The sequence below is a fragment of the Drosophila busckii genome, chromosome 3R (assembly GCF_011750605.1).
Source record: "Drosophila busckii strain San Diego stock center, stock number 13000-0081.31 chromosome 3R, ASM1175060v1, whole genome shotgun sequence".
NCBI lineage: Eukaryota > Metazoa > Arthropoda > Insecta > Diptera > Drosophilidae > Drosophila > Drosophila busckii.
The window spans coordinates 22188119-22207802 of NC_046607.1; the positions used below are offsets into that span (position 1 = coordinate 22188119).

A 19684-nucleotide genomic window follows, 5' to 3' on the forward strand; every position below is an offset into this window, starting at 1 on the left:
GTTTCTGTTTAATAATTAATTAATAATTAGGGTTTACATACTGCTCCAGCTCCACAAAAATGGCTACTACGCATACAAAATGTATTGCAATTTGAATACCTATGGAACCTAGAATTTGTTTTTGTTTTTTCTTTCTTTTTTTGTTTTTGTTTGAGGCTTAAGTCTAGTTTGTTATTTTTGTATGCTTCCAATAAATTGAATTCCTAATTTTATGTTCGGATTTTAGTTGACAATATCTTAAAAGTATTGTGTGGGCTTTTTGTTTGTTTGTTTCTTATTTTTTTTTCTTTGATGTTAATTCGTATGCACCGTTATCAAATAGCAAAGGTTAGCGGTATAATTTATTTTAAATAAATTAATGAAACATGTGGGTAGGTTGTTGTTGTTTTTCTTCTTCATCTTCAACTCTTTGTTGTCGTTTGTTTTCGCTTTTGTGTGTTGATGTTGATAATTTCAAACGTCGGCACAAAAAATTGTTGTTGGGTAATTTGTTTAAAGTATGTATTTTGTTTTTGTTTTTTTTATAGTATGTATTTGTTGCTTGACTTAAATATTTGTTGACTGTTTTGTTTTTGTATCGCTTGACTTTAGCTCCTCAACAATTATTGCGCTTAATATTAAAATTACATAAATTTTATTTATTTGCTTTATACATTTACAAAACATGCTTGACTTATGCCAACTAAATAGTTTGTGGTTTATTTGATTTTTTCGCATAATTTGTTTGCTGTTGTTCTCATGTATATATATAGTATATGCAATGTTTATGTATACATATGTGTGTGTGTGTGTGTGAACTCTATGCTTAAATACATAGAATAATTTCATTTAATTAAATTTAATAAGCATTAGGCTCTCTCAATTTTCTTTTTTTATGTTTTTCTCGTTTGTTTGTTTTTCTATTCAAAGCTTTGTACAACTAAAATAATTAAAATAGCAACAAAAATGAAAGTTTTTATATTTATATATATAAATGTATGTATATGAATGCTTCAGCACATGCACATACACACATACACATAGAGTTAGATACATACAAAATATATATATATGTGTATGCTGTTATACTGGAAGCAAATATTAAACTTTTAAATGTTTGCACTAACAATAGGTAAGGCCCGCGCATCATCTGTGTGTGTGTGGGGGGGCGGGGGCGCTGATCTCTGCTGATTTAACATCTTTTGTTTAAACTTTTGTGTGTGTGTGTTTCAATGTCAATCGAGTTACCGAAATACGCATTATTAGCTTGAATGTATTTGATGTACGCATGTGTATGCATGTGTGTGAGTGTGGGTGTGTCTATGATGAATACATATGCCGCCTGTGCTTATGACTGTATCTATATTGGAATCCAGCGTTGGACTCCAGGCGCTGCTGCTGCTGCTGGTGATTCTAAGCCCTGTGCTGCAGTCGCCCTGCCTTACCCCGATATTATTTCTGTGTCTTTCTGTGTTTCAGCTCCTGTGCCACATCGTCCAGCAGCTTGGTGGCATAGCCATTGCCATTGCCAAAGCCATTCGATAGCAGCGAGCCATTCGTTTTGTGCACAGCTCCATTGGCATAGCCGTTCTTCAGCCCATTTGCATGGCCATTGAGCAGCGGCGTGCTGGCGGCGGCGCCATTCAGCTGCTCGTAGCTCGTGGGCGACGACGACGACGCGGGCACAGGCGCTGGCTGCGGCATGCACAGATCGTCGTGGGCATTGATGCTCTTGCAGTAGCCGTTGGGCTTGGCATGTCCATTGGCCATGGCCAGTGCTGCCTTCTTCTGCAAGTGGAGAAAAGGCAATGAAAAGCATTAGCATGATATGGGCGCACGGGGCGTATGAAGCTTCGGCACACAAAAGCGAAACAACAAAACAAAACGCATATTATGCAATCGCTCGACAAGGCGAGCGTTTGTTTATTATTTTTTGTCAGTTGCTGTTGTCGCTCTTTCTTCATTCAACTTTCACTTGTGCAGCGCTGAGCTGCTGAGCTGCTGAGCTGCGGAGCTGCGGAGCTGAATGGATGCTGTGGGTCGGCGGACATTGGCTATTCAATTCACTTGACGAAATTTCGTTAATGAATTTGGACCACGACGACGACGACCACAGGTATGTAATAGGCTTATGAGCGTGTGTAAGAGGTGCGGACTGATAATGACGACGATGATATAAGCGCTTGGCTTTTTATTATAAACAGCGGCGTGCATAGTGAATCAGCTGGCCGCATTTAATTGTTTGTCATTTGTGGCTTTAAAAACGTCTTTAAACAAAAATATTGGTGGGAAGCGCGCACATTGTGCTGGGCCTAGGCCTGGTTTCTTTTTATGTTTTAGGTTTATAATGGACGTGAGAAGCGTTTCCGCCAAGCTTTAAATTGCTTTTTTTTTTTGGTAGTTGGTACTTACTTCCAGGCGGCTTTTGTAGGCTGCCTTGTAGAACTCGTTGAAGAGGAAGAAGAACATGACCGCATGCATGCCAATCCACCAGACAAACGCCTTCGGGTAGTTGCAGTCAATGAAGAGCAATTGGAAGGCGTGCACCATAATTAAAATGAACTGAACCTGCAAGCAAACAAAGTTTATAAATGCTATAAATTACTATAAATAAATTAACTAACCATTTGCAGCGTTGTCAGGTACTTCTTCCACCATAGATACTTTTGATATTGCGGACCCATAGCAGAGAACATATAATACGTATACATCACAATATGCACAAATGTGTTGAGCAGACCAAAGAAGGTGCTGTGACCACCTGTGAAAAAATTATGATAAAGCATTGAGCTGATTTATGCGCTGCGCGACTTCGTTTACCTGGCGTAAACTTAACTCCAAACCACACCGACATGGGCATGCAGCCATGATGAATCACATGCAGCGTTGTTACCTGGCTCGTCTTCTTGCGCAACACAAAGAAAATCTGCGTACAAAGGCAAAAGAGTTAAGGATGCTGCAAAAGATTTTGCTGATGACGACTCACCGTATCCATAAACTCTGTGAACTTGGAGAAGTAATACCACCAGCACGCATGTACCATCTGTTTTTTTAGTAGGGAATGTTCATATATTATTATATAGCACAAACTGAACAACTATGCTTTTGTATACGCTAACTAAACAAATTATAGCGCATAGAAAAGCAAAACTCAATCATACAGTTAAACAAATATAAGAATTCATTCAATTAAATTTTGGCACACATACGCATTAAATTAAAAGATAGAAAAGAGCGAGTAAGAGTAAGAGAGAGAGAGAGAGATGGTTGGGTATAGAACATTAATATATTAAAGTAGTTTTGGCCAATGTAACAAGTGTGGAGTGGGGCCAGCTTTTGGTAATGTAAAGAAAAATGCACTGATGTATATATATATATTTATATATATAAAAAAGAGTGTAGGGGGGTATGCTAAGTTGCCTACTACTATGTTTTATATAAAGATAATGCTTAGTTACAATTTTTTGGGTATATATGACAGCATACAAATTAGTTTTTGGCATTAGTATATATACAGTTATAGTAGAATTATGATAAGGCTAACCATATACCAAATTTTTGAGGCACGCACTCACACCGTAATAAGCTTGCATTATATATAAAGCAGCATGCATATAAACTATATCTTAATCTAAGTATTGCTTGCTTTGTTGTTAACGTTATTTAGCTCGTTGCGAGGTTAACACATACCCTTAACGTTCTAGGATTATTACTATAGTCGACTGGCTGACATCGGAAGCTATAATGTCCAGTTAGCCAACCGGAAACGCCTATCTGCAAATGTAGATTGTGTTAGCAGCACTCAGTACTATATTTTGTTTGTGAATTTGAGTGAGAGTTGAAGTTGAAGTTGTTGGCATCGTTCGTTGTTCAAGTTGTTTGGCTGCTACACGTGGCGCTGTAAAGATTATGAATGGACACACACACACACACACAGAGAGACACAGGTACACACATATACACGCAGTGCTAGAAAATTTACACATGTGCATCACATTATAATTCATTTGTTTTGTTAGTACAGCGTTAACTAATAAGCAACAGTTTTGGTGTTTTAATTAAGCATAAATTATTTATAATATGACACTAACGCAAACAATTGCGCTATACATTAAACAGCAGTTTAAGTACCATACTTAAGCCTTAATTAGTTATAACCACCCACTACACAATTTGCTTGAAGTGTAGTCAACTAAAAATAATCATTTGAAGCCTTAGCTAGTTAAAAGCGTTTTGCAGCATATAAAATAAAAGCCCAAAAATTAAATTAAATTATTATAAAAATTGTGTTGAACTAAACATGAGCTGAATTGAACTGAACTGAACTGTTTTGATTTAAACTCAAAAAGGGGGCGCTAACTTTCTTTTGTTGCTAGAGTGAGACTAACTGTGGCTCTTTGACTCTTTGGCTTATACTTATAGTTAGAAAGTGGAAAACACTTACTCTCCTAGATGTGGCACTATCAGTGTAGTCCACTGGCTGGCAGCGGAAACTGTATGCGCCCCACCAGCCGCCCATTAAACACTATAAAACAAAATCATATTAATTGCAGCATAAAAAGAAAAAAGCGTAAACAAAACATAAGCTAGTGAGAAGAAGAAGAAAAAACGCATAAAACAATAAACATTTAAATAAAGTGCACATTTAAAGCAAATTCGTTGTGTTTCCAGGTCAGCAGCAGCGGCAGCCAAAACGACGACGACGACGACGACGACTTGATGTTTTGTAATGTGTTTTTGTTTAATTTTTTGGCGCAGTGTAGCGACGCTTACCTCATAGAACAGCCACGCACTGAATACAACCTGTGATGCATTATAAATGACGAGGAAGTTCTGTAGATGAAACGGCTTTCGATTCTCCATTAATCGCGGACCAAGTACCTAATAAAAAATAAAACAAATAAATTTATAGTCAGAGTTAGAGCTGAGCTTTGTTTATAGGCCTTAAGCTTAAGTTTTGAAAGTCAAAGCTAACAGCTGCAGATTAAGATTAAGTTCAAATACAAATTGAAAAGTTCGCATAGTTTTTTATAACTTGAAACTAATGCCTAAGCAATGCACTTAGTGTACAAATTTATTTTTATCACAACGCTATCATATCACTCAACATGCTTTTGATTATAAATTTAGTCTGTGTGTGTGTTTTTTTTTATATTGTGTGGAGTGTTGTAAATAAAAGTGGCTCAGGCTTGCTGAGATGCTATCAGTGGGCGCCGCTGACTGTTTCCGCATGGGAATAGTTTGGTTGAGTTTAGCTGCTAATCGCAAGCTAGATTACGTATACGCCACTTGAGCTGGGCCATAAAGCATTTATATGGGACACAGCTGGAACTTACTTTGACCAGGTAGACGTATGTGAGGCAGACGGCCAGTGTGGGAAAGGGCGATGACATCATGGGCCAGTCCTTTGTCCTTGAATCTGTGCGCAGACATAAAAAAGGCATTAGCATAAATTATTATTGTTAGCAGCAGCAGCAGCAGCCAATGTCATTGCCATTTGTTGCTTGTTTACAATAAGATAAGAGCAGCGACTGATGCGCTTATCAGCTGTGGCCCTGATTTGTGGCACGTTCGAGCTTGCGCATTAAACATGTTAATGATGTTCATAATGAGGCCGCGACGTGCAGCTCAAACTGCTAAATATAAATTTCTATTTCAAACATTGCTCGTGACAAATACAAAATGCGTTAATTTTATATTGCACAATAATTATCAATAATTTGTTGAAATCTGTTGCCAAATTTGCCATGCACTGAATTTGCAACAGCAACTAATTAAATTTGTTAGCACTTGAGCTTATCGTAGGCCCAAGTCAATTGCTCCAAATCTTAATTGGTGCTTAGCTTTGATTTTTATAAACTCAATAAATTTGGCCATATCTTTGGCACACTCTTAAGCATAAATCAAGCGCTTGGCCCTTAAACTAAATTTTTATGCATATGGCACAGCTATGTAAATTTAGCTATAAACAAAATGAAGCAGCTGCTATATATAGAAAGCTTTAAATTTAAATTTTGCTTACATAGCAAACGCTAGCATAGCGCGCTTGTGAAATTTAACATATTATGTGTGTAAGCTAATAAATTATTATAAAGTTTTGCGTTTATTGAGCGTGCACTGTATTTAGCTTCAAGCACGTGGCAGCACTAAAAACTAAGAACTTTTTTTTGGCTTAAAAACCAAACGACATTTGACATTGAATTTGCTTGTTTATAGCTTAAGCTGCGCTCTCTCGCTCTCTCAGTTGTCTCTGTCTAATGTTGTTGCTCTCTTGGCCAATTAGTGAGCTAGTGTCAAAAATTACTTAATCATTTGCTAAACCTTTTGCCGTTTTGCAGAGAAATGTGAGATGAAAGAGCAGCAACAATTCGAATAGGCAAACCTCATCAAGGTTACATAAATTAGCATAGACTGTACACATATGTATATAGTATTGTATATATATGTTTGAATACATACTAAGGTATACAAGTGTTGAATTTAATATTAAAGTAGCCGACGATTTACTTACCACTATGTGAGTCCATATATCTGTTTATGCTCTCGATGAATTTCATAATTAAGGCCATTGTGTTGCTGTGTGTGTGTGTGTGTAACTTGTTGATTTATATGGTTATTGGTGGTTCAGTGCTTGACGAGCTGCATTTAGCGCAAAATGCAAATTTATGTCGAGCTGCAATTAAATTAAAATTTAATTTATTAGAACATTATATAAATAGTTTAAGTTTAATTAACACGTTTGCTTAAATAAATTGCGAGCTGTGCGCAACGCTTAGTGCAGTATTGAGGTTAATAAACTAAAAAGCTGTCAAGTCAACACATATTTCAATGTTTATAGTTTGTTTCGCATGTTTATTTGCGTTCTTTGTATTTTAAGCAGCGCCTGCTGTTTTGTCCGCTGATAAGCGCGCACTTTGAGCTTTGATAAACGATACCAAATGCGCGCTTATCAAAGCAGATAAACATTAATCGATATTTTGTATAATAACTATGCACTCGGGCGTATGAGTAATGCGCATAAACTATTTACTTGTGGCAATGCCAAAAGGTTCAAGGACAGTTGCCGCTCATCTTTGCATATTTTATACATTCAAAGTGCAACAGCCTATGAGTAGCTCTGTCTCTTTCACTCATTTGCTTTGGCGTACGCAGGCGGCATAGCAAACGCAAACGCAATCGCATTCTAAAGACACAGTCATGTGCTTTCATTGGCTAGACTTGCTTTTTTGTATAAATAAATATTTGGCTAGCAATTGCTGACGTCATGCGGCCATATTTGCAGGCTGGCTGGCGTATTACTCATACGCCGCGTGCGGCATCCGTGCGCTAAAGGAAATCGGCGCTTACATCACTGACAAGCCTCTTGCAGAAATAGAATGGCAAAGAGCACAAAGCATAGAGCCAATGACCAGCCAAAAAACGTGCTAAACAACAACATTGTGCAAACTGCAATTACATTTGGCCAAAATGAATAATGTATATGAAACGCTTGGTGCAACTAACAGAATTTTGATATATGTTTTAAACTGTTACTGAGTTGAAAGTCAAAGCGTAGTCAGTCGCTTGCAAATTGCAACAAAATACGTGTGGCAGCTCAATTGCAGCAATAGAAGCGACAGCAGCAGCAGCAGCAGCAGCAATTGGCCCTTGGGTGAGGCTCACCTTCGCCCAGCCGAAGAAGCGACTGCGAAACGCGATGCCCGTTGACGATTTAATATTTGGCACTAATGCTATTTCATTGACCTGATTTCGCAGCTGCTGTTGCTGCTTTTGCTTCATTTGCTGTAAGCCCACTCAACAACAAAAACAAAAAGCAAACCAAACCAACGAACGAATGAACGAGGCATATGAAGCAACAATGCATACGAGCGCGCGTTGTAAAGCGACACCACGCAAATAAATAAATAAATAAATAAAATGAATACAACAACAAAAACCTGGCCCATAGTCAAAGCCAAACTTAAACTTAAAGCGACTGCGAAACGGAATCGGAATTGGAAACCGAGTGTACACAAAAGCTGAGCCCGAGCGCCATTTAAGCCAACATGCCGCTTAACCGGCGCCACGTTGTCAGACACACACACACACACACAGTCACGTGATGACAAACGTCGCCGCTTTTAAGTCCTGCTAGGGTTTCTCTTTTTAGTTGCGCTCTTTGAATTTCTTGAATGAAAAACAGGCCACCGAAGAGTGCAATGCAGTGACTCACGCACCACCAACCAACCACCAACACCACTAACGCCCCATTGCTCAGCTACTAGCGCTATGAAGAAAAACGCGTTTAATGCGCAGCCAACACGCCATGAATGACGCCTAAAAGGCGCGTGGCTTGTCGTAATTGTTGTACACGCTACTGTTGTTGGTAGTTGCTACTGCTTTAGTTGTTATTATGTCAGTTGAGCATTTTGCTTGGGGCGTGCTGCTTTAGGTGTCTAGGGTTGCAGTGTAAGTAGCTCGCGTTTTCAATTTGTTATTGATTTTTGTAGCAACAACAACAAGTCAAGCAGACTTGAGACTGTTGTTGACACACTCAGCAGCAGCAGCAGCAGCATAGACAGGTCAATGAATTAGCCAAGTTAGCGCAGGCTCAAGTGTAAGCCTTGCGCTGCTTTGCCTGCAAAACACTGCGCGCTTGCATATTAAGCATACGACCTGTTGTTGCTGCATAGTTTTAGTTTTTATGCAGCATCATGTTGAAACATGTGTTTTGTTGTTGTACCTGCTGCATGCTTGAGCGCACTTGTAAACAATTGAAATACGATGATGTAATCAGAATAAAATGAAATATTGAACCAAGCAGCGTACTTATGCCCATGGAAACTTTTAACGTTAACGTTTTTCCACTTGATTAACTGTCATGCTGCTTATCAATTTTACTCAATCATTTCACAAACTCAACAAATTAACAGCACACGCTCTACATTTTTTTTTTTTGTTTATAAACTTTACCTTATGGCTTTGGTAGTAGCTGCGCTTTAATTTCGCGCTCGACGCTTGTGCAGTTTCCAATATTTTTTTATGTATTTATTTGTTGTTGCTTAAAGTACAAAAACATTTACATTTAGTTTTGATTTAGATTTAATATAATTTATTTGTTTGTTGTTTGTTTTAGTTGCTGCTGCTGTTGTCTCTTTCTTAAAATGCACAGAAATCACACAAAACAATTTGCAATCGATGAAAGCTATAAAAATTCACCATTTACTCTTTGCTCTTTACGTTCGCTTATCACACTTATGAATAATTATACACGAATAACAAATATTTTCAAAATTATACGGGTTTGCAGTGTGTGTGATCATGTGTGTGTGTGTGTGTGTCTGAGCTGTTGCCAGGCATACAAAACTGTGCCGCTTTGTTGTTGCACGTGTGTCCTTTTTATTGCACTTGTTTAGAAAAATTTATTTATTTACAAGTTAATTTGTTGATTGCTGCTCGTTGTACAAAGAAAACACGCGCAGCAGGCGAATGCAACGCGACGCGCAGGCTGCTGAGGAGGGGGGGAGACGACGACACGGATTTTTTTTCGTAGACACTGACCGAGCCAGCGAGCGAGCGAGCGTGAGGTAAACCGTTGACAGCGACTAGCAAAGCACGACTAACTGGCTACCGCTGCGGTTCGACTAACTAAGCCCAGAGACGGCGACGGCGACAGCAACACCGACAGCGAAGCTCAGCTCAAGCCGTTGTGACAGCGACGTTGACGTCGCAGTTGCCAAAAGCTGCGCTTGCTATCATTGCGTGGCGACGGCGGCGGCGTCTAACGCAGCTGATTACGAATTACACTAGCTCAAGCGTCTGTCTGTGTGTCTGTCTGTCTGTCTGTGTGTGTGTGGGTGTATGCAAATAGTTTATTTATTGTAAAGTGTTTGACAAAATATAATCAAAGCACACGCGCGCACACACACACACACTTCGGCGGCCAGCAGCTCTCGGACAGACAGCTGACAACAGGTGTATCAGCGTCGGCTGCGATGTTGACTGCGCTGTCACAAGTTGCTGTTGGCTTTTGATGTTGCAAGGGCCAACGAGACAGCAACAACAACAGCAACAACAACATGCGCCAGCAAGTTGAAGTCCGAGGCGTTGTTGGGATCAATTTCGTTGTCGATTTTCGGCAGCGCGTCGCATACCAAAAGCAAAAGCTCTGCACTCGCTCGCTCAATTAATTATTACGGAATTTCTTACACACACACACACACTCGCGTATTTTCTTGGGTTTTTTTTTCTTGTAAGTTTCGCTGCTTTTCTTTGCCCTCCACTTCATCGACGAAGCATTTCACGTTTCTTGTATTTTTTTTGGGACTTTTGCATTTCAATGCGATTTCATGGTCAAAGCTGCGATGTGTGTCGCCCAACAACAACAACAACAACTAATAATGTTAACAGCTAAGCTTGGGCTTGGGCTTGCTGCGTGGCCTAATCTAAGCTGTTGCTGCTGCCTATTGTGTTATAAAATATTTATGTATGTAAACAGATTTATTTATTTGCCTAGCGCAGAATGCAACATTTCGTCATATTCGATTTCGTATAAAGCCCACACACCAGATATGCAAATCAAACTGACCATAGCAGCAGCATCACTTAGTTGTAAATAGAAATTGTGAAAATAGCATATGGGCGTGTTGGAAAGTGGGCGGCGGCGGCTGGCAGGCAGGAGTTACAATAAAGTGGGCGTCTAATATTTCCGCTTTCATTTTAGGCAATTGTGTGGACTTGTTGAGAAGTCATCAAATTAAGATTTGTGTGTGCCCCACTCACACACCTGACACGCGCGCTCTCTCCCACTCTCGCTCTCGCTCTCTCTCGCTGTGCGCTCTTTGGCGATGCTGCTGTTGCTCTCGCGCTTGGGAGCGTAAACATTTCTAGAGAGCCGCGCGCGCTCTTTACAAAACACTTTTTTTTTTTTATAAGTTTTTTTTATAAAGCAAGTGAATGTCTTGGAATTATGTCATATCTTCCAATGCCACACACATGCCCACAAAACGTGCACCCCGTTTCCACTGCTCATTATTGTTGTTGTTGTTGTTAGTAAGTTTCGGGTGTTATCGTTGCTGATTAATGGGCTGCCCAACTTTTTTATATATGTATATGAAAAGTATGTGCGTTTATTAAACAGACTGTTAACTGATAACCAAACGCAACGCTACGGCGACGAGTCTCTGATTTTGGGGAATCTAGATCTTGGGTGCTCAATTAACGTTCAAAAGGGTGACGTTGGGCGAAGGCGCGGCGAACTCTGAGGTGAACTAATTGAGCGAGAACATGTGGCCCATCAAGTGGGGGCGTCTGTCCACCACACACAAATATGCATTAGCTTGTGCACATAAAGATACACATACATATATATATATGTATATAGTATGTATCTTTATGCTAGTGTGCGAATGCAATGGCAGTCACTGTGGCATTAACTTTTGTTGTATTTATTCATCGAGTGGATTAGACGGCTCGTGTTTTCGTATTTACGTTTTTTTTTTATATGAATTGCACAATTTATAGGCGGAAACCGACACTTGAGCATTTAAATACATGTTTCTATTTATTAAGTTTGCATAGAAGATTTGCAGCGCGCGAGAACTAAACATTATTAATAAATTACGAACAACTGTACGCAAGTCTTGTAATCAGCACTAAATATTGTTAAGAACTTTACTTGATTTTCCGTTTGCTTCGGGGGCAGGCAGCCTAGGAATTCATTAACAATTACGCAAAGCGAATTTACTATAATTTAAGTATTTTTTCTTAATAAAATTTATGCTTATTAGTGTTTTTTTTCTTTTTTTTTGTGGCCTGGCCTGACCCAAAAGCAAAACCAGACGGTACACAACCCAAAGCGAAATGCAAACTGAATTGGGCAAAGAGCGAGCGAACCCCCGGTAGCGTGTGAATTGTGAATGGAAGAGAGAACGTATGCGTATGCCTGTGTGTGTGTGTGCGAGAGCGTAATGAGTGTACTGAGTGCGAATGCGAGTGCTGCTGTGTAGCTGGCCAAGGTGGCAAGAAGCAGACGTTGCAGGCAGCCAGCAACCAGCAAAAGCAGCAATGTTGAAGAAGAAGCAGCAGCAGCATTGCCGCTGGCAACATTCACGTTTGCTACACGTTGCGTCACGCGCCAATACCGCAACAGTCACACACACACGCGCGCGCTCTCACGACTGCTCGTATCTGTGTGTGCGTGTGTGTGTGTGTATAACAGATACAGCCACGATACGTTTGCAGATGTGGATGTGGCGCAAAAGGCCGGCTGCCAACCGGCTCTCTCGCTCTTGCGCTCTCTCCCCCAGGCAGCGCTCTCTCTTTTCTGACGCTCTCTCTTTCGCTGTTTTGATAAGGCGCGCGCCCGCTCTTCTGCCTGCTCGCGTATCCATGGGTTACGTTTTATTTTTTTTATGTTCCGAGGGCTGTCTTAACGCACATGCCGCAAAAAAACAAATACGAGTTGCCCAAAGTACATTCATATGTGTACATGTGTGTGTACTCCAGTTGGCATTATGTCATCCAGGTTGAGAGAGGCCTGGCCTGGCCAGCAGCTTGTAGTTGTATTTTTTACCAATTATTATATGAGTTTGGTTTTTACGAGTTGAGCCACCCCTTTGTGCAAAGGACTCTTTGTTAGTTGCTGCCTAATAGATATGACTATGTATTCGCTTGGCCGCACCTTGTGGCAGGAAGCGAAGCGGAAGTGAGTTTACCCCATTTGCTGCGTGTTCCTGTTACAATTTGCAAAATCCATTAATTGTAAACGTTAACTATTCAAACAGTTGGCGTTGGCGCTTTGTCATAAATCCCAAGTAACTGTAACTTGCCCAACGCATAACTGTCAACACTCGAAAGTGATAATAGCTCATTAGGCGCAAGAGCAGCTAGTTAAACTTGTTAACTGCTCGCAGGGCGGCAAACAAACAAAAAGCGTTATTCAATTGCCAATTAATATTGCATAAACACACATAAAAAAAATAAATAACTAATACTAGGCAGCAACAATAGTAAAACGCACAATAAGAAATCAGGTTTGAAATCGTCGCTGCGCATGCGCAAAGCTTCAAAAGCTGATTGCGAAAATGTCAAGTGAGGACAGAGCGGGGGCAGCAGCGGGGTGGGGCACATGTAGGAGAACAAAATATTCTTTGGCTTTGGGCATGGCAATGTCAAAACTAAACGTGTCAAGCGTCAAGTGTAAATACATAAATAAATTTGTGTCATCATCAACAAACGCTAACGGTTAATGTTAACCAAAACACATATTTACAACTCACCTTGAGCAGCTGCGACACACACACACACACAAACACATATGTGTGTGTGTGTGTTTGGCTGTTATGCCGGCGCATATAAATCGATTAATAAGTTTCCTAAATGAAACGCTAACAGCGCTGCGTGCGTCGCTGCTGCTGCTGCTGGCTGCGCAACACTCTGAGCTGAGCTGCAGCTTCAATTTCCCAATTAAAATTTGCCCGCGTTGTGTGTGTGTTTGACGCTATTGTTTAATTAAATTAACGAGTGCATTGTCTTTCGCTTGCATAGAAAACTTGGCGGCTGCCTTTCCCTTTGCCGTTTACAGTGGGCGGCTGACTTAATTAACTTACGCTCTTTGACAATTAAACTCATAATTAAGTTGAAATAGCTGTCATAATGTTAAAGCGAGTGAGAGAGCGAGAGATTAGGGCTTATATTAATGCTAAGCATTAACCTTAGTTTAAGCTTAACTACGCACTCTGCATTCTGCGCATGCGCCACGGTTACAGGGCCAACAAATTGAGTCAAGGGCGGGCGCTGTTGGCAGCGTCTTGACAATAAAATATTGCACAGCCAACACGTACATACACTCAACGAATTTCTGTTGTTGTTGTCACTCGATTTCTTCAGTTACACCCAAGTCGAAAATGGGGGGCGAACAATTGAATTTTTTTTTGGCCTAAAGTCAACAGCTTTGCATGTAGTACATGTCAAAATCGAAAACAAAGCAAAAGCAAACGTCTTCAAATGTTTGCCAAATGTTGTAATATTAAGCCATGATTGCTTTTTACACACACACGCACACTTGTGCATATTATTTTGCATTCTTAGTCAAGCGTTAAACGTGTGCGCGCAGCAAATGGGTCAATAGGCAAGGTGGGCAAGCCAACTCAACTAAGCCAAGTATCTGCATATAAAAAGTTTTTAATGTAAGCGCAGTTTACGCTTTGATCTGTCAATTGCTCAAGCCCGAAAGTGAAGGTGCTCTCAGGGTAATGATAATGACAATCGCCCCATTGGGCTGGGTACCTGCTCATTAGCCCAAAGTGTCGTTAACTTTATGGCCCAAAGGCATAAGTTAGTTAGCCAATATTTGTCAAAGCGAAACGAGTTCTAAGCGCGTGAAATTTGTTCGAAATGTTAATGAGAAGCGCAATAAGCAAAAATACGCACTAACTTGCTCTGTGGCGGACACGCCCAACAAAACGAAATCAATCCAAATGGGATAACTATTTGCCCAACTGACTGACTGACTGACGGACGGACTGTCTATCCGTTCGGACTTGTCAGCAAACATCTAAAGTCAGTGGCGCGTTACGCTTTGGCAATTGCCAAGCAAACACAGCAGCGCCTAGATGGAAATCAAAATAAAACGCGCGTCAACGGGTTGGCTACTTAACCTTTAACAGCTTTAATAATAATTCTCCATTAAAACCGTTTGTCAACTGCCAAGTTCTCAGGATTTCATAGCCGCACCTACAAAATCTACAAAGCGCGCAGTGAGTGTAAATTTCAAATTAAAATTCTAGCTACTTTCATTCCAAACAGTTTGTGTTTTGGTTCTGCCCGTGGCGATTTCAAGTGTGAGAAACGTACTAAAAGTTTATACTTAGCCCCAGTCCGATCCGCACATGCCGCAACTGTTTTATATAATAAAATATTTTGCTTACGTCGCTGCTGTGCAACATAAACAATGCTAAGTTATCCTAGTAATTACAATTAAATTTCAATTTAAGTGCCTTGCTAATTAACAGTTGGCTGGCTGGCTAGCTCAGTTTATTGTTTAGGCAAATCAGTTGTATTTAATAAATAAAAAATACAGCAATTTAATAGCGCAATGATGAGTTTTGATTACAGTGAACCATAATTTTATAGCCGTGGCTATTTATGTGTCATTAAACTGAGTAAGAGCGAAATCAATTAACAGCTCACGTGTCATTAATTATAGCTTAGGACTTCATTAAGTGCAGGCTCTGTCTGGTCCATGTACTTTTGGCTAATTACACGTGTAAAGCTGTTGACGCCTTGAGAGACGCATCCACGTTTCAGCTCTCAAGGCTTAAGCCACTAATCTAACTGTCCAGCAACATTGTAAGCGCTTCACTTGAACTGAAACAAAAAGCCAAAACCAAAAACAAAACAGGCCTGAACCACAAGCTTGTTAACAAAAGACAATGGACAATGTCAAGTGGTGAGCAACGGCGCGACTGAGCATTTGATTGTTTTTTATTGTTGCTTGTTGTTAACGACTTCATCCATGTCGCGATCTTTAGCTTTAGCTTTAACTCAAGCCCGCAACAGTTTCAATGACTTTGGCTTTTTGCGCTGTACTTTGGGTTCTATTTTTTATTTTGTCACTTTACTTTATTTTATGCTACAAAAGTGTGTTTTGCTTCCGCAAAAAAAAAAAATCAGCAGTGCATGTTTGCATTTGTAAGTAATGTCATTTTTTATTTGCTGGTGCTGTTGCTGTTGCTGTTGCTCGTGTTTACCTAATTAATTCATTTGCAAATTGTTTACAATACGTTGCATATTGCATGGCAATGCAAACGGAAATAATTAGCACACAACTTGCAAAAGTGATGCCAAAGTCTCTAAACACTTAAGCTGCGAATAAAAATAAATTCAATTTAGCCAAATTCACTTTATGGCTATTAATAATGCTCATAACGCTTATATAAAACACGCTTATATGAACATAACGTTTGCCTAATCTGATAATGAGCTCAAAAGTTATAATGCATGTCAAGAGGTTAACAAATTAGTTGTACCAAATTTACAGTTTTATGAATTGGCTAATATGTATTTGTGGTAGACACATGAGCTGTTATATGGCCAACACACAGACATTCAGTCAGCATTTATGTTAGATTTTGAAATGATCAATTTGTTGCTATTGCAGTTGTTGTTGCGATTAACTGTTCGTGCGTTGTTTTGATATTTAGCGCGCTAATTGCATCAATTAACAGGCAATATCTAAACATGATTACACTTTGTTTTACACAAATACACAGACTGGCACTCTCTTAACTGTTTTGTGTGTCAAGCTTGCCACTTGCGGTGGCTGCTTCAGCTCCAGTAGCTTACTCCCACACTTAACTGTCGTACGCTTAGTTATGCATTTGAGACGAGTGCAATAATTCTACAAATGCCGCCAATAACCGTCAAGGCGTTGACTCTGCTACATGTTTTTTTTATATTTAATCATGCTTTACACGTCGCCTGATGCAGATAAAACCGCTGTTAATTGTTTTCCATTAGTCAGCAGGAACAGCAGCTAAAAAATTGCGCATATATATTGTTTGTATTTTACATACAGATTTAAAACCATATATCATTCTGTCAGTTAAGCACTTGTGCTTATTTGCAATTGAAGTCTTTTGACAATTGATTTGCAAACAATTTTATAACAGAGCACTGACCAAAGTACGCAGTGTCGCCGTGCTACGCGTCGTATGAGCAATGCCCTACAGTTTGACAAGCATGCGCCAAATGCTGACAATGCCAAGCGCTTGTTGATACAGCCAGCCAGCTATATATAAACTTAACTCTCTCGCTCGCTCTCTCTATCTCTCACTTTTTATGGCCAACTGTGGAGTTCTATTGAAATGCCCGAAATCATAGCTGTCTGTCCATGTTTTGTGCGCGTTGTTATGTTTATAAATTAGCACGACTGTTTGTCTGTCTGTCTCTCTGTCTGCAACTCATTGAAATCTAGCGTAGGAAGCGCGAATCCTGTTCTAGACGCACATGCGTTTCAATTATTTATAGCGGGTGAGTGAACGATCTGCGGCAACTGCTCCAAACGTGTGCTCAATACTTTAACGTTTGGGGATTTTTTTGCGTAGCTCTCAGATCTAAAAGTGACGATCTCTTTGCCAAGCGCTTGGCTCTGTAAATTCGCATGAAGTCAGTATATGAGACGTGAGTGGCATATCAAAGAATCGAAAAGACCAAGCTTGATATTTATATATAAGCTTACTCAATTGTAAGCACTGAAAGCGAAATTCCAGGTGATTCCATAGTCAATAAGAGAATTCAGCAATGGCAATTAACTGTATAGATATAGAAATGAACGCTAAACACGTTTATTACAGCAGAGAGACAAAGGCCATATTACAATCATTTGGATGTACTTTCTGAATTCCAATAACCGGTCATGCAGCCCATGCCCATGCATCAACTTCTACAGCTATTAGCAGCTTCCAATCGATTCCGCGTTTCAATTAGCCATGCGGAAGTAAACATCGGGATCGATATTGCTAAAAAAGGGGAGTCCTCGCTGCCTGTGATGCCTGTGGAAAAACCCTTGAAAGTTGAGATACAACTTGTTTTAAATTGCTGGGCATTAAGTCAGCTATGGCAGGCGGGCATACAAGTGTCAGGCTTGAACTCTCGTAGGGCAAATCTCGAAGAGTCAAGTCCAAGGGCAAGTCTACATTTTGCTGTAATTTGCGAAAAATGCTGTTATTGTTGTTGTTGTTTTAGTTGCCTGCATTTATTACAATGCATAGCAATCAGTTAACATAAGCTCGTTAATTATGACAAGCTAGTTTAACCCCAGGCTCAGAGTTTTATGGTACTACACATAATTTATTAAGGCAGCTTAACAAGTCTTTAACCTTAAATATGAGTTACGGGTACTAAATTTAATGACTTGTATTAAAATGATGTGCAAACATCCGCATAATAATGCGTAAATTGACAATTCAAACTTTTTTTTTGATGACACTAATTAGATATGAAATCAAATTATGGAATTTATCGCTAATTAAAGCTGCAATCGTTTATCTATGCTCAAGCTAACGCAGCCCTGGCTAAAATGTAAACAAAAATCAGCTGTTTTGCAAGCTCAGCATTCCGCCACTAGAGTTGGGCAATCAATTTATGAGCTAAACGCCAAATAGACACACACAGACAGATTAATGCGTAAATTGCACACACACAGCCAGACACATGTGTGTGTGTATGTTGTGTAAACTATATGCCCATTTAGCGCTATATTCTTTTGGCATTACAACATAAGACAAGCTTAAAGCTTGCACACAACACACGCATACACACACATGCATATTTGTATGTATGTGTGCTGCACATTAGTTATTCAATTTATGCCGATTGCATTATATCTAGCACTGTCGTTGTTTTATTAAATCAATCAAAGCTCAGCATATTAACATTTAATTATATTTTTACAATTGCAGTTATAATTTGAATGAATATACATACATACATACATATGTTTGTATGTTTGTTAGTATGTGCACATAGTGTTGCCAACTAGTTCAACAAACTATGTGTAGTTGCAAAAGAATTGAAGCTCAAAGCGCATGTGAAGAAAACTTACCAACAGTTTGTTTTTCGGCTTTGGCTCCTGAACGTGGCTTCGGCTTCGATCTATAGACGAAAACTGGAGCTGAAAAACCGCAAAAACCACAACACAAAATAGCACCAAGCCTAGATTTACTAGATATCTACTAGTATGTATCTATCTATATGTATGTGTGCGCCGACGCCGCCGCGTGTGTTTCACAAGAACTTGGCAAAAATCCAAAAAATATTTTTGGTTTTGTAAATTGCTTAGAGCAGCGCAACGTCGGAGTGTCCGCTTTTGATATATAGAGAGAGTGTGTTGCGCGTAAGACGCGCTTAAGTTTAACTTCTGAATGGAACTGAGCCGAAATTGAGCTGTGCAGCCGTCGTTAAACGCGCGACGAGCTCTTGACGGCAAAGCCAGCGTAGACGCTGACGCCGGCTGCGCTGCTCAGTGGCCTGGGCCTGGCCTGGCCTGTTGTTGTCAGTGGGAGTGAGCTGAGCTTGCTGCTGCAGGCGCAGAACACAAAGCTGCGCTTGGAGTGGAAACTTTACATGGACAAAGCGCATTAAATATTTTTTACAAAAACATTTCCAAAACCCAAGTGGACTGACTGCCCCTTTAACCTGTTGCTGCGCTCCCTTAATTGCTGCTGTCCGTCCGTCCGTCCGTCTGTCTGTCTGTTAAGTTAGGTAAACACGGCACTAATTGCCAATGCGCTCCTGTTCTCCAGCGGATTGAAGTTCAAGTGTACAGCGAACGTGTGCATCATATTTACATATAGATATATATATATACGACTCTATTGTTTGCAACTTGCAACGCATAGCGCACGATTATCTAATCGACGTGAAGTGACTCTCGAGTATTAGCTACGGCTCTATCAACCAACTATTAGACACTCCCCCCACGCCCCACGCCCTCGCATGCAACCTCTGATCCGTATTTAAGTTGCTTTGTGTAAACTGCATAAGTAATGGGCTACTTTGGTCAGTTGGCTTGCACTTTGGCAAGGTCAAGTGGGTGTCAAATATTTACTCGGCTAGAGCTGGAGCTAGAGCTCAACTCCTCAAGCTAACACCTTCAACTGCCACTGCCACATATATAATTTGTAAATAGTTGCATGAAGTAATTGCTAATTTTCGATGTTAG

The 19684-nt window shown here is 40.0% G+C and overlaps 1 protein-coding gene across 6 annotated transcripts; it reads right to left on the minus strand.

The window, feature by feature from the left end:
- Positions 1–1025: 1025 nt before the first annotated feature.
- On the minus strand, positions 1026–18854 carry LOC108603091 (elongation of very long chain fatty acids protein AAEL008004). Of its 6 annotated transcripts, none has more exons than XM_017991588.1 (11): positions 18566–18854; positions 6491–6652; positions 5316–5398; positions 4753–4860; positions 4424–4504; positions 3670–3753; positions 2966–3022; positions 2800–2905; positions 2604–2740; positions 2392–2547; positions 1026–1767 (listed from the first exon to the last, which is right to left on the minus strand). In XM_017991588.1, exons 2-11 carry the CDS (start codon positions 6546–6548, stop codon positions 1432–1434), a joined length of 1206 nt encoding a protein of 401 aa, XP_017847077.1. In that variant the 5' UTR covers positions 6549–6652; positions 18566–18854; the 3' UTR covers positions 1026–1431. The 6 variants fall into 6 exon arrangements, with proteins under 6 accessions (XP_017847077.1, XP_017847076.1, XP_017847072.1 ...); XM_017991587.2 differs by lacking the exons at positions 3670–3753; positions 18566–18854 and adding exons at positions 8932–9019; positions 11636–11742; XM_017991583.2 differs by lacking the exons at positions 4424–4504; positions 18566–18854 and adding exons at positions 8932–9019; positions 11636–11741.
- Positions 18855–19684: the final 830 nt, after the last annotated feature.